General features: G+C 30.6%; 1 protein-coding gene across 1 annotated transcript in view; it reads right to left on the bottom strand.

Annotated features, from left to right (window-relative positions):
- Window positions 1–13: 13 nt before the first annotated feature.
- LOC128387429 (ephrin type-B receptor 1-B-like) overlaps window positions 14–16578 on the bottom strand; it is a 44229-nt gene continuing 27664 nt past the window's right edge. Inside the window, exons 4-15 of the mRNA XM_053346626.1 lie at window positions 14822–14976; window positions 13974–14304; window positions 12073–12228; window positions 11705–12007; window positions 10804–10854; window positions 9341–9724; window positions 6892–7139; window positions 6714–6812; window positions 6163–6273; window positions 4463–4657; window positions 1725–1867; window positions 14–1633 (exon numbers count right to left, since the gene is read on the bottom strand). Of these exons, the coding sequence (XP_053202601.1) occupies window positions 1354–1633; window positions 1725–1867; window positions 4463–4657; window positions 6163–6273; window positions 6714–6812; window positions 6892–7139; window positions 9341–9724; window positions 10804–10854; window positions 11705–12007; window positions 12073–12228; window positions 13974–14304; window positions 14822–14976 (2456 nt within the window). The 3' untranslated portion in view covers window positions 14–1353. The remainder of the gene's footprint in view (window positions 1634–1724; window positions 1868–4462; window positions 4658–6162; window positions 6274–6713; window positions 6813–6891; window positions 7140–9340; window positions 9725–10803; window positions 10855–11704; window positions 12008–12072; window positions 12229–13973; window positions 14305–14821; window positions 14977–16578) is intronic.

Genomic DNA, 16578 nt, shown 5'->3' with positions numbered 1-16578 from the left:
TTGAACGAAAAGAATCAGAAAAAAAGTTTAATCAATACAAATTGATTGAGTTGATTATCATCAATCTGTTTGTCATTTTTAATTGTTTGGAGAAACAATTGTTAATTGTTAATTATATTGCTCTGATGAATTCAATTCGTGTGTGTATATTATATACTAGTGATGTCTTTGATTATTAAAATTTAGGGTAAGTAATTAAAGATTAATTTACAATTAGATTTACAAAAGTTTTTTTTCAATTGAAAACAAAAAAAAAGAGACAAAAACAAAGTTGATTAACAATTAATCAACTGTTGATTGTTGGTTAACCTTTACAAACTTGTTGTTGATTTGTTTTTTAGCTTCAAGTTATTAAATTACAATTATAAATATTTATAAGAGTTTGATATTATTTACACAATTAGTTAATTTAGTTTTGAATGCATAATTGGTTTGTTTTTGTTTCAGTTTCAATTTAAAATCACAATTAGATTAACTTTTCTTGTCTCTCTATAATCCTATTCAATGATTAATTGATTACAATTAACATTAATCATGTTGTACCATCTTGTCAATTGGTACAACAATTTGAACAGAATTAGACAAAATTAAAATTACAATTCAAAGTTAATTTACAAGAAATGAAACTGAATCAAATCAACTTGGAATCAAATCAAGAAACGTAAAGAAAAAAAGTTCATTTTTACAATTTAAGTTAATTATCTCTGATTAATAGAGAAGCACCAAGATATTGATTTGAGCATTTCAGATTAATTGAATTAATTGTCATCATAAACATTGAAAATCAAAGTTAATTATCATCACAATTAACTCTCGATCCCAGAGGTAAATTATCGTATTTGAGCCTGAGGTATTTTAGCAAAGGATTTTACAGAATAATCAATTGAAACCTAAGCAATTAAGGTTTAACAATTGATCGATATATTGTCAAATTATCATTGATTGTTGACTAAATTAAATCAAATTGATTAGTAACAATTAGAAGGTAAAAAAAATCATTGGAAGGCTTTGGTGAAAAAAGAGACATTAATTGACTGTCGATTGAATTTCCAGTGTAATCAATTTCCTTAATTGTCCAGCCAAGATGATGGATAACACTTGGAATTAGTCCAGCAATTAGTTGGAAAAAAATCAGTTGATTGTAACAATTAGTTGATTAAGTTGTTTCCAAATTTCAATGGAACCAGAAAATCAATTGAATCCAAGCCATGGAAAAAGTTTCAAGGAAATCACAGGAAAATAAGTTCTGGAAGCCAAGAAATGATTATCATCATCATCATCATCATTGAAATTAATTGATTACAATTAACCAATTAGTCTAAATTAAATAAATTTATAGTCTTTCATTAGTAATTAAACCAAGAATCCTTCGGGTGTCCCAATGCTTGATTGTGCTCGTAAATTTTGTAAACTGGTTAATATTTTTTTCTGATGAGAGACAACGGTGATTCCTAATAGACTGAGATCCTGAGGCATTAACCGGAAGACGGAAGTGATATTAGTTAATCCAGCCGATTCAAAATTAGCTCTGTAACGAGATAATTTAATACTTGATAACCATTCATCTATTGATTTAAATTGAATAACATCAGGAATCACCGGCGGATCACTAAATGGATCCAAAGGTTGATATCTAAATGAATGAAAAACAACAATAACAACAAAAAAAATGACACAATTAATTTGATTGAAATGAAACAATTAATTTATTATAAAACAATTACCTTGTTGGTGCAATTTTCTGTAAACTATCAGGACATTTAATTAATTTGTCTAAAGTTTTAACGATCTGTGGGAAAGTTGGTCTTAAAGCCCAATCTTTTTGCCAACAATCCAACATTAATTGATGAATAGCCTCAGGGCAATCCTAATTAAATATCACAGAGAGAGAGAGAAAGAAAGAGAAACAATTAAACAATTAGTAAATTACAAATATCAAAGGATCAACAGTCACCTCTCATTTCAATGACATTATTTTCTTCATACTAATCACTAAATTGAGGTGACAATTTATTTACACAGAAAACAAATTGTCAAATCAACCTAAATATTGGTTTACATAGTTGATACAATAATAGATTATGATATAAAAAAACCAAGAGACAGAGATGATAAAAAGATGATGATGATGAAGATGAAGATGATACCTAAATAATATAAAATCTAACGCCTACAGAGAGAGAGAGAGAGAGAGAGAGAGGTGAGATGTTTTTTCAACGCTTCCAGGCAACAGTGAGAGAGATGAAGATGAGGATGAGGATGAAAATGATACCATTATAAAAGATGATAACAAATATATCACCAAGAAAATAGACTAAGTTGGATAAAAAACAAGCCACAGAAAAGCAAACAAACAGATAAGCAATTTAGTTAACAACATGGAATAACAATCTAATGATGAGAATCCAATCATCAATAACATGATAATAATAGTTATCGGCGATTGGAAACAATTTAAATTTGATTATTTGCAAATGGAAAAAAAATTTTTTCTTCTCTTTCCATATGATAAATATACATCGGAGTAATTGTAACAATAAGATTACCTTGTTGTTGTTGATGCTGCTGTTGATTGTTAATGATTAAAATGTTGTCTAATGCCAATGACCAACTCAAATGATTAACTTAATTTACTGACAAAAATAAACTGTAATTGCGATGAAGATAATGATTATAATAAATAAAAACGAGTTGAATGTAAATTGTTGTTTGTAATCAGTGATGAGAATCGTAATTAAAATCATCAGTTGTAAAAGTAATTAATTATCAAAAGTAAACAAGAAAAAGTTAAAGAAACCGACAAATTTAATGAGAGGATGATGATGATAAGGGATGAGGATGAATATAAGAGGAGGGTGGAAATTAATATCAACAGTGTAACCACAACAATCAAGATGATTATTTATCTTGGAGAAACATGTTAACCTTTATCATGGATCCCTAACGATGGAGGACAAATTTTCCGCATCCATCAACAAATAGGGAACAATAACCAACGATAATCACAATTAAAGGTTCAACAACAATCTAAGCTGATAAGATAGATGATTAACTTTTAATGATTAGAGAGAGAGAGAGAGAGAAATGTAATTTAAAATGATAAACACGATCAAGATGAAGATAAAGGTGACAAGTGTGTAGCTTTTTTTCAGAGATTTGGTAAACAATATAATCCATGAAAATCCGCTTTTCTTTTTATTTACCTGTGTAAACTTGTCTTAATTTTACCTGACCTGTGAGGTGACCCTGTAAAGTGTATTAATATACATTGGATGATGTTTAAGATTAAAAACAACGTGTTAACAAATCTCTCTCTCTCTCTCTTCTCCTTTGGTTGAATCAACAGACAATCAGTGAAAGGAACATGAAATAATGATGATGATGAAGATGGAGAAAAAACAAGGATGATGGATCAAAGAGGAAAGGTAAAAGTGATTGACAGCATTTGATACATTTTGTACAGATGATAAGGTTTTTTTATGTCGATGATGAGGAGATGATGATGATTATGGTGAGTTAGAGAGAGAGAGAGAGAAGAGAAGTAGGAAAGTGACAAGGGAATCAAGCATCTTAACCAGTATATCGGCTATATCATAATCATACTCATCATATTTCTGATCGTTGTTTACCAAAGTACTACAAGGATGATAAAAAAAAAGATGATGAGAAAGAAAAATATAAAAAGTGAAGAAAATCCTGGTAACAGATCATAAAGAAAGATGATGATAATGATGAAGATGATGAAGATGCTCAAGTAGCCTTAAGAAAATAGTTCATCTCTCTCAGATCACCTTCTTATAAGTTAGCAAGGAAACACCATGCAGAGAGAGAGAGAGAGAGCGATGATGATGATGATGATGATGAATAAGATGATAGGGAAGATGAAAGATGCTTCTTTTTTCAATCATTCACTTTACCTGTCCTGCTGAGTCTTAAAGCCACAGGTCATGAAGTAAAGCAACAAATTCATAACAAGAAGCAAGTTGATTTTTTAGAGAAAAAAAAATCCATATGAAAAGTGTATTTCAATTTCTTGTTATTAGCAAGGGAAATGAAATACAAAGATGAGGATGATGAAGATGAAGAGAAAAAGATCAGATTGATGATGATAAAATTTCTGAAACATAACAGAAGAAGTAGCAAAAAAAAATATAATCCAAAAGAAAACAAAATGCGCGATAAAAAAATAGGTAATAATCTGGAAGATCAATAATCTGAAGACCATTGGTCAAGAGTAACCTGATAGTCTTTTCAATAAGATACAAAACCAAAAAAAATATAAGAAAAGTTATTTCCAAGATTATGATAAACAAGATGAATAGAAATGTAATAATACAACAATTTAAAGTTATCGTTAAAGAATCTCAATCATCATGTTAGGTTAAATTGTTGAGGTAAGAAAAATAAAGTCATTGAAAAAAAAGGTTAATTGTTGATGAGTACAAATCATTAATTATCTTACCATTGGAGGGGGCAGTCGATAGCCTTTCTCAATGCCCTTGATTACATCTTGATTTGACCAATTCCAATAAGGTCTCTCCCCATATGATAAAACTTCCCAACAAACAATTCCGAATGACCAAACATCACTGGACGATGTGAACTTGCGGAAAGCAATAGCCTCTGGTGCTGTCCATCTAACTGGTATCTTACCACCCTGTGGATAGCAAATAACAATTAGTTAATCATATCATATGATAAGTTGAATCGCAACAATTGACCCAACCTAAAAGTTGCTAAAAAATCAACACCAATAACGAACCAACAACAACAAGAGCCAAAACCGAGCAACAAATTAATAAGAAAAGTTAAATTGTTAACCGGTAACAATGTGATAATTAATGGTTAGCAATCAGCTTAAGTTTTGTTTTTCTTTTCCTTGTAATACTAATTGTTAATTACAATTTACCTTTCATCTGGTGGAGGAACAATTTTTCAATAGTTAATTGTTTCATTGCTGCTCCTTATTTATGGTGATGATTATTTTTCACTTTACTAAACATTGTTTTCTCAATGTGATTACATTTTGTTAATTTTTTTGTCATCAAGATGATTTAATCAAATGAATGATATGTTTTCACATGAGAATCAAGGGTTTGTCATTAAAGAGCATCATCATCATCAGCAGCATTCAAAATGATGTTGATGATGATGATTTGGTTAGATGCCCTTGGGGGGTGTTTGGTACAGATAAATAAAGAGATAGGGAAAAATGATAAAGACAGAGGGATGATGATGATGATGATGATTAAGGAAAAAGGAGTTTGAATTAATTTAAATTCACTTTCACGATAATTAACATGGGCAAACACACACACACACAACAACAATTTAAACATGAAAGCAGAAGTAACAACAATTAGATGTTAATTGTTGATAAAAAGGTTATTTCATTGAAAGCTCAGAATGAACAATTATTATTTTTACTCTTCAGTTGATTATCAATGATTACAAACAAACAAACACACTCACTGACTAGATTTAAATCAACTAAATTAACCGAAATTGTAAAAGTTAATCAATGGTTATAATCAACTATGGTAAATGGGGTTGGTAAAGAGGAAGATGATAGAGTGAGTGAGAGAGAGAGACACACACAAAGATACACAGGAAAGAAATGATGATGAAGATGATGATAGATAGAAGATAATTATGCTGATGGACGAAGGAAAGATGAGGATGAAAAAGGAGAAAGATACAAGATGAAGATAAGGAGAAAAAAGGGCAGAAAAGGAAACGGAAACACGGGCTTAAAAAACCACGGAAAAGGTTGAATTTCGCCCAGAAAATTTAATGATAATTGATCATCTTTTTATGCAAATTATTTAGGGAAAAAAGTGGAGATAACAATTAAGAGTGATAATTAACCTGATGATAAGAGATGTGGGAAATAAAAACTGAACCAAATTCAACAGAAACTCATTGGAAAGTCGTGAGGACGTGCCAATGATTTACCTTGATGAACATTAAACAACAGATAACAAGGTAAATGCTGATGAAAGGTTGAAAATGAGAAAACTTTTCATTCATATTCTGATATCTTAGTTGCTTGTCGTCAGTTGTTGTTGATGATGATCAAGTTATTAGATTGAGTTAGAACTTTTTTGTTTCTCTAACAACAAGAAGAAAAAGAAAAAAAACAAATTCGATCATGATAATTACCCTTGTTGTATAAGCTCCTTCATTAGCACTTTCAATCTCCCGTGACAGTCCAAAGTCAGCGATTTTACAAACTAGTGCAGCATTGACAAGTACATTTCGTGCTGCTAAATCCTATGGTCCATGAAAAGGAGGAGAGATGAATAAATCACAGAGGATAAAGAAGATGATGAAGATGAAGATGCATAAGATTAGTATTTGTTTGTTTGTTTGTTTTTTTTTGCAAAATAAACATAAACAAAGAGCATAAATTAAATGCATAACCCTCAATATAATACAAATAATAATATTTACATTGGTTATTGAGTGATTACTAGTTCTAGTTTCAATGATTGGGAGCAAAAAAAACACCAATCACTCAACAACAATCTAATCACAAACAATTTGGCCTTTAATCAATTAAACACAATCAGTTGGCCGTAAATTTGTTTCCAATTTGAAAAGACAAACAATCAAATTTACTTGAAAACTTGATGATGATTTAACAAACATGACCACAAATCAATACTAACTAATGATTAATCAACTGGTAACAATTAAGTAAATCAACTTACCCTATGAACATAATTTATCTCTGATAAATATTGCATACCAGCAGCAATACCCCTTAACATGGCCACCAATTGAATGATTTGAAATTTAGCTTCATTGGCCTGGATTAAGATTTCAATTGTTACGATTAATTGATTGATTAACTTTTTCTATTAATTAGTGGTTTCATTTTAAATTTACCCTTAAAAATGCATCCAGAGATCCATTGTCCATGTATTCAGTTATTATCATGATTGGATTACTTTTGGTCACTACTCCTTGTAAATAAATTACATTGGGATGGTCAAACTGACCCATTATACTGGCCTCCGTTAGGAAGTCCATTCTTGCCTTGTCGGCGGCTCCAGGTTTAAGTGTTTTAATTGCCACCGTGACCTCAGGTCGACCTGGAATTTTTAATTTCCCTCTACAAACATCACCAAATTCACCTTGAAATTTAAATTACAATTCACAATTAATATTAATCATCAGTAATCAACAGAAATCAATCAATTTCAAGGATAACAATCAAAACAATTGGGGACAAAAGTTTAATCAAATCAATAATCAGTAAACATTTCAATACCATAACAATAATGATAGTCATATAATCAAATGTTAATTATTAACAATTAAATTGTAAGAAAAAAAAATAACAGAAACATGAATTAATATTGTTCACCAAACAATCAGCAATTATCATTTAAATTTATTGATTGAAATTCTCAATTCAAATTAACATATAAAGTGATGAAAAAAAATAAAATAAAATTAATAAACTGACCACAATTGAAAGTGATAACATTTAATTGTAAAGGTGAACCGGTTTAAAAGTGATTAACTAATTTACCTAAACAATTTGATTGAATTGTAAAATAATGATCATTAATTTCAATCATATCTACATGATAATTTGTTTATCTGTTGATTGATAAATTTACAGCAACAAAAAAAAAGATTCATTAACGTGTTATTATCAATATTATTTGGGTAACTATTGTAAATGATGATGAAAACTATTTAAAACAGGAAAAGGAAACATGGACAACACCCAAATGATATTGATGATAAGATTCATGTGCCTTTATTATATAATAATAATAGATGATAAAAAATAATAAGAGTAGTTGATAATGATGAAGAGAGAACTGAATTGAAAGAGAGAGAGCGAGAGAGAGAGAGAGAATTGAATTAATTCCACCCTGAATTTCAATTCCATTAGGATGGTAATTCATTGGATGAAATCTATTTCATGGTGATGATGATGATGATGATGATGAATCTAATGGCGAAAGAGCCTTAAGCATCTTATGCTCCTCAGGGAAGCTGATGAGAAGACCAAGAGGAGAGAATAGGAAAAAATATTTATCTCAAATATAGTGGAACCTGAATGATAATGAACAAGATAATCAAGATGAAGAAAAGTTAATTCTCTTTCTTTTCCTTTCAATTTACAGGCCTCATGAACTTTTCCATTTTGAATCAATGAACATTATCATCACATCTCAGTGTTACCATCATCAAGTATTAGTACAAAATAAGCATTTCATTACTATTCTCATCTTCATTGTAACAATATCTTCAGTTTTATCATCTTCCAGAAAGAAAACAAAAAAGAAAACATCAGCCCCTCAAGGTAATTCTGTCAGCACTATTTACCTGTAAAATTATTTACTTTAAAAACTCATCAGTAAAAAAAAAGGTTGATGGAAGATAAAGAGATGAAAATAGGATCTTCTCTCTCTCTCTCTCTCTCTTTCCTGAGTTTCTCACCTCACTCATGCTGATGATAACTCTCACCCCACCTTAAGTAATTTTCCCGCCAAGAAATGACGGTGTAAATGATGATAACCTGTGAAGAGGTAAAATTTTCCCTTCTCTTCATCTAATATATTTACATCAATATTTTTCCTTTCCGATTCTCTCTTTCATATTTTCACCAGAAAAGGAAACTGATAAAAAAGCCTTCAAGCAATTCCAATGATGAACAATTCCCTCCATTATCATCACACCAACTGATATATAATGAGAAAGAGAAAGAGACAGAGAAGATGATAAACAACTAGACAAGTTCCATCAGTTGGAATCATATTTTCAATAAAATCTCTCACCGGGTTTCTCATAAGTGAAAAGAGAGAGAGAGAGATAGAAACAGAAACAGGATGAAGAAGATAAAAAAACGATGATATGAAGATGATGATTTTGCATAAAGAAAACACTTTGCATATGAAAACAGTTAAGAAACTGCTGATTGCAATAATAGATTAACCTTGATCAAGTTTAAATCATTTTCTGCAAACACAATCAGTTGATGGAAGAGAAGAAAAAAAAATTGCCAAAAAATCAGGTAAATAATTAAATTCCTTATGATGCAATTTGAATATAACTATTTTTTTATCATCTCCATCATCATGCTTGTCATCATCATCATCATCATCATCATCAGATGTAAATTTAATATTTGCATTTCCATCATTTGAATCTTAAATTGACCTGGAAAACTAATACTGGTTTTGTCAATAGAAGTACAAAATATTGGGTCGATTGATTTTTGTTTTTCTCACCAGAAAAAGTAAAATGAAATGAAATGAATTGATTATTGATTTGATTGTTTGATTGGTAATTATCACGAATAATTAACTTGACTTACCTCCTCCTATGATCGCTTCAATGGTGATATGAGAGGCATCAATTTCACGGGTGAATTCACGGATTGCCTGGTGAGGATCTTCATATGTGTGAGGGTCAACGTAGGCACGAGAGGTACCACAGTGATTGAACAACGGAGTGGACACTGTAAAGGGTGAATTGAACCTCGCTGTTGGCACAATCGGTGGATGTTCAAGTGAAGGTACTTCACCTGAACGAGTATATTCAAGAGTATCACAGTCACTTGGTTGTTTCTTATTACATTCATCAGTATTTCGTCGTAAATAAAGTACAATCATCACACCAATTACCGCAATTAAAACCACAATGACAATGGTCACTCCAGGAATGATTCTCATTTGAACAGGATCCAACCTGTTATCAACTGTAAATCGATAAAATAAAAACACGAGAAACAACAATTTGTTAATTACTTTTTAAGTAATTACCCAATTACCATTTAAATGTAAACATTCAATTTTATCTTTTGCCCTCATCTCGCAATTATAAACTATCCAATATCTTTACAGTTTAATTACATCAACTGATTAAGAAAAGAAGATGAAAGAAGAAAAAAAAAGTTAAGGTAAAGTTGAATAACCATGAAATTAGTGAGTACAAGATGAACATGTTCAATATTCAGCTAATTATCTGATTCTTTTGGTCAAAAGATCACGATGTCCGAAAATTATTATTACTGGTCAATGAAAGAAGATGAAGAACCAGAAAACTAGAATATCTTTCATCTTAATTTCTCTCTCATTCTCAATCATCTTCTTTCTTATATCGTGAAGATTGAGAAGGAACCAAAAAAAAAATCTCCAAGAGATAGAAACTCAATGATCGGTCAACCATCAAGTTACCGTGACTATTTTGATACTCGTTTTCATCTTATTGTAAGGATGTTAATTCTTACTGGATATAAGGTGCCGATGGAAATTGTACAACAATTAAGGTAAGAAAAAGACCAATCTTCTATTTCCTTTTACCTTCATCTTCATCTTCTTCTTCTTTACCTTTAATCTTTTTTTTTCTTCTTCTTCTTCTATCATCTTATCAAGTCAATTCCCTATCATCCTGTTTAATGATGATGATAACACTCTGTGTTATTTTCACTTTGTTATTGTTATTTGTTGTTGTTGTTGTTGTTGTTGAGCTTGAGGTTGGCAAGAAGGCGTAATGATGATAATAACAGTTTACAAGGTTTGATTTGAGGTAAAAAAAAATATCACTAAAACATTTTGATAATGATGAGGATGATTATTATCATTACTATTACAACAGAGAGATAAAGGTAAAATTATAAGAAGAAAACAGGAAAACAATGGGAGGAGAGATGAGGATGAAGATGAAGATGGAGATGGAGAGAGGAAACTAAGGGATGAAGTTGAAAGAAAAAGGGAAAGTGGAAGATGTTGGAGGAGGTGGAGGATGAAGGTAGATAGATGGACATCGATAACTCACCATTAAACTTGTGTCCATTGTCATCTTCTGTGATAACCAACGATATATAACCTAAGAATATAACGAAAAAAAAAGGAAAAAAAAAGAGAAAAGAAATGAAAATGGATGATGACAAAAAAGATGAGGATGGAGATGAGGTAGAAAATGATTCGTAAAACCAATGGTAAGATGCCGATTGTAAACAAATAAGAAATACTGTCGTATTATGAGACAGGTAAACATAAGATTGTAAGGTAAACATAAATTACATGACGAGAATCATGATGATCATCATGATCATCATCTATCTTAGATCAGATCATTAAAGGTTTGGTTGTTTTTTTTTTCTTCGTCTATTCCTTATGTAAGTTCAGTTCTTGTTATCTAGTTTTCAGTACATTTATATGTATACTCAGGGTAAGATTGAAACTGAATCAACAACTGAACACAATGAGAAAGATAATGATCAGGATGAAATTGTGATGATCAAGAAAACAAAGAGGTTCAATAGGAAATCCCTTGTGATTAAATGTAAGAATTTTCCTCTGTAAATTAATCTTGACCCTTCAACTATTCAACGTTTTTATCTGTCAAGTTTCATGTTAATGGCTCTGTAAATCTTAATTCAGTCTCTCAAAATTATCATCATCATCATCATCATCATGATAATGATGATATTATGTAAATGCCTTTTGCGTGTTATAAGCAATTCAATTCAATTCATTTCAGATTGATTCAGTTTTCACCTTGTCTATTTTACTATTATTTGTATAACATTGTTTACAGAGAAACAACCATATATCTATTAATATATTTACTGAGAATCTAAATTAAGATTGATTTAGAAATTGAAGAATTGTATTTTCTTATATGATTATTGTATTCTGATGATGTTATTATCGCTATTTATGTTTGAACTTACCTGAGGATTCTGTTGTTATGGTTACATCGATGAATTGACTTAAATCAGAACCAGAAACACCATTTTCAGAGTAAACGATAAACCGGTAAGTAGATGATGGATTAAGGCCTGAAATGTTTACTCGAGTTTCGTTAATTGCCTCAGAAGAAGGGCTGTAATTAGTTGTAGATGGACATTGGTCACATTCAATACGATAAATTGTATCATTTCGTCCTCCAAGATATTTAGGTTGTAACCAGGTTAGAACGACACTTGACTGGTCAACGTATTTAATTGTTAAATTTTGTGGTGCTGATGGAGGTTCTGATTATGGAGATGAAAATTTTGTCATATTAATTGGAATCTTGATTTTGTTTTATCAAACTTACGAGTACATGGGAACCATTTAGGATCTTTAGCTGCTCGATAATAGCCACGGTCACAGCGACATTCAGTTGACCCTCGATATTGAGCACCACTATGAGCTGGACATGGTCCACATAATTCACTTCCAGGTGAAGGTTTAAAAGTTCCTGGTGGACAAACTATCGAGAGAATGAAAATAAAGGATAAAGTAAATTAGAGATTAACCAATGAAGGTAATCAATTGGGAGGGATAATTGACTTAGAAATCAGAGGGATGGAGATAAATTGAATTTAGTCGATATAATCAAATGGATTTACTTCAATTTAATCTGATTGTTACTCGGGAAAAAAAAGGTAAAGGTTAGTAAATGATTGACCCGAAAATGAGGAAGAGTAAAAGGTTGCTCATCATCATCATCATCATCATTGATTTAACAAAGTGGAAAATATATATATATATAGAGAGAAGGAGGATACAAGATAGATTGATGAATAAGCTGATGATAATGATGATATGGAGGAGGATGAAGATGAAGATGAAGATGAGGGAGACAATGAAATCCAACAATTTGTTCAAATAGTAAACACGTTGGCTTAAGGCAGAAAGTCTGGAAGCTCTTTCAAAGTCTATCCTCATCCTCATCCTCATCATCACCATCTTATTATCATCATCATCATCATCATCATCATGGTGAGAGATATAAATAAATATACATTAATTTTAATCCTCAAAGAAACACTAAGTTAATATAACGTACAAGATACAATAGGAAGATACTAATAGATTAAATATAAACAAGAGCAAGAAAAAAAAACTAACAACATATTATGATAATAGTAAGTAAACTTTAATAGTAGTTTTTGCCTGAGTTTGCAAACCCTGACCCTAAGGTCAATTAAATGATGGTCAAAAAACTATAAAGTTGAGTCAATTAGTAGTAGTTGTTGTTGTATTAATATGAGAAACTATTCTTGATGTTGAGTAAATATCAATGTGGAAACTTTTGCTTATTTATTTATCTTAATGTGACCATTCAATGGGAAAGAAACAGAGGAAACTTTCAATAAGAATCATGGACTTTTATCATCTTTCATCCTTTCATCTTTCATGATTCATTCATCCTAAATTTTTGCATTCTATTGCAATAATAACCCTAAAGCATCCTGAGGGTTTCTTATCATCATCATGTTTATGTATCTCTCATATCAATTGATATACAATAATAATAATAATAATGTAATAAACTATATAATATATTTATAAGATGAATATGAAAAGATAATGTATTTTGTCAATAACAAGATGATAAGAATCATGTTCGTGCCTTTTTGCTTATTATTTTACCGCCAACAATTTATGAATTACTTGAATAATCTTAATGATTACTAGAAAAAAATTAAGGGAATGGTAAATAATGAACAAGATGATTGAAGATGATCAAGATAATCAAGATAATCAAAATGAAACTCATGAGTATCTTCATGATAATCATATGAACAAATTAACTTGTAAAATATATCAATATAATCATATAAAGAGAGACCTATCAGTTTGTATTGATATAATTTTCCATAGGAAAATAAAAGTTAATTCAATCAAATGATATAATCATCACAGTAAGATGAGAGGAGTGATTGATGAAAGAAAATGAGAGAGAGAGAGAGAGAGAGATGATAAATAATCAAATAGGAAAAAGATATTAATTAAAACAAATGAATATACTACAGTTATTATGTTAACAGTTTGAATAAATAAACAAATCACCAATGGATTGTGATTGATTATCGACAAGATGATTTGATTAGTAGTTGAATGAGTATCTCGGTTGTGGTGAGATTTGATTGTTATAACAATTAAAATGAGCGACAGAAAGTAAATAATCACGAATCTTAATCATAAATGGGGATCAATTGATTGTTTTACCTTGGCAAGATTGTCCTAATGGTTCGTATCCCGCCATACAAACACATCCGCCTGAGGGTAATGTCCAGTTACCATCACCTTTACAAAGTAATCTTGGCTTTTCGAGTTCAACTGCATTGGGAACACAAGTACCTTCGGCGGGTACGATTGCAGTTAATTCATTACCAGTGGGAGAGGATGAAAAGTGCGCAAAATTTGTGGTGATATTGGGACAGGCCACATAGAAAATTTTAATCGCCAACAATGAAAGACAAGCTCCTTGATCACGGAACGCAAAGTAAACACCCTTCTTACTTACAGGGATACTACGAACTTCCGTATTTATTATCGTCTTAATGGTGATAAACAAAGAGAGAGAGAGAGAGAGAGAGAGAGAGAGAGAGAGAGAGAGAAAGAAAGATTAGTAAACTAGTAGATTATCATTCAAAGACAAGATGATGAAGATGAGAAGATGACATCAGTTGACTAATAAGATAATAAGAAAATTAGTAAAGACTATCAGATGACTGGAAATCGGATTAGATTTAACAGTAAATGGATATAAGATATTATCTATCATGAAACAAATTCTGTTCATATCTATTTCATTCCTGGAAAATGAATCATCATGACCAACTCATTGATAATTCTCATCTCATATAATATTATTCATTTATGTGTATTATCATTAAAGCTCATCGGTTGTTTTTTATTTCATTGACTAATCCGATTTCCATTGAAAATAAGATATTCCCTTCAGTTTAGTTAAGATTAATTCATGATGATAAGAGACTAATACGAATAAAAAAAGAGAGAGAAAGAGATATTCTCATCCGATAATCATCATGAAGATGAGAAGATAAATTTACCTCGCTATTAGATGTAAATCGACCTTCATCAGCTGCGATTCTGTCAATTAATTTGTACGATTCAGGTTCCCATGGTGGTGGATCTTGTTCCTTGTTTGCTGAATCAAATTCATGATAAAGGAGGGAAAAAGTTTCTTTACAAGATAAAGCCATTCCTATGGAAATTAAAACAATGAAAAAGTTTCAGGATTAATATTAGTCATTCATCATACTTATTGTCCATTTAATTAGTTCAATTGAAATTCAGTCTCAGTGATTGTGGTTACATGGAAAGTTTTAACCACCATGAAAAAGTTGAACAATATGTTAATATCAATTCTGTAATTTAAATTGTTCAGCAAAAGGAAATACAAACAACAACACAATTTAATATAAAATTTATTCGTAATTCAAATTGATTTTCAAAGGAAAAAATTGTTAATTTTTCTTTTTCTGTAGCAAATTCAATAGATTCTAGAATCTCATTGATATACACTAATAAATATTCAATAGATTCAAATGTTTACTCATGTTTTTTTTTATTCTTTTCAGGTTCACCTACAGTTGAGGTCAATGGTGAAAATAAGGTCAACAAGGAGGAGGATGATGATGGAAGATGATGATAGAATACAATAAACAAGAGATGAATAAAAATTTCTCTGGGATATTAAGTATTAGCCGAAGATGAACTGAAACAGAGGAACAGAGTTTCTTTCACTTGGGAGTTTAAAGGAAGATGAAGATAACTAAATGATTTAGAGATGAAGATTATTGAATTTGTAAGGAGGAGAAAGAAGAAGGAGAAGAAGATAAAAGACCAATGAGAGAGAGAGAGAGAAGATGAAGAGTAAAAAGGTAACTTAATTCTCGAGATATAATAGATATTATGTTGATGATGATGATTATCATCGTCATTATTAGGGAGCTACAATTGAATTGTGAAGATAAAAAAAGTTTACATTGGATATAGAATGGAAAATAAAGAGAGGGAGAGAGATTGAGAGAGAAAGTTACAATAGAAATGAAGACTTTCTCTTTGTCATCTTCATCATCATCTCTTCCACTAATCTCTCATTGTAGAGACTCAATTATAAAGGTTAGCTGTATAATCTTCATTCAAAGAATGTCTTCTTTTCTCCCTTATTCTCTCTGTTAGTTTTTCTTTATTTTTTCATCCTCATCCTCATCACAATCTTCATCAGACCTTGAAGTAAGTTTCATTTTCATCACTTTCCTGTCACCAAGCTTAAAAACAGACTTAACTATATATTCAGTTGATTCAATTTCTTTTAGAACTTTTTTCTCTCTCTTTTTATACTATTATGATAAATCTCACTCCCACTTTTATATCACAAATGAAGAGAGAAGAGAGATAAGTTCACCCTTCTCACTCTCACTCCCACTTTCTATTCTTCTTCTCAATGGAGCTTTTTTCTTCCTCATCATCCTAATCATCGTCTTGCTTTATCTCAGGGTTGCAAATGTAAATTTACATTTTAAAATCGAAAGGTTCACAATCGTTATCATCTCTCTCTCTCTCTCTCTCTCTCTCTCTCTCTCTCTCTCTCAAGCTTATCATCCTGCTGAATATTTACTAATTTGCTCTAATTTACAATTAAATATCCTCAGGCTGAGATACAAATAGTATTAACTATCTGGTTCCCTATTGATTAGACCCAAATTAACATTCATTTATCAACAATAAAATTTATATTCACTTTTTATTCAATCAACAAAATAATAATATCAACATCTCTCTCTCTCTCAATGTTAATATG

Source organism: Panonychus citri, unplaced genomic scaffold (genome assembly GCF_014898815.1).
Source record: "Panonychus citri isolate SS breed McGregor unplaced genomic scaffold, ASM1489881v1 Contig00090, whole genome shotgun sequence".
NCBI classification, from domain to species: Eukaryota; Metazoa; Arthropoda; class Arachnida; order Trombidiformes; family Tetranychidae; genus Panonychus; species Panonychus citri.
Note: the sequence above shows the minus strand (reverse complement) of the source record. Positions and strands in the feature narration are given on the sequence as shown.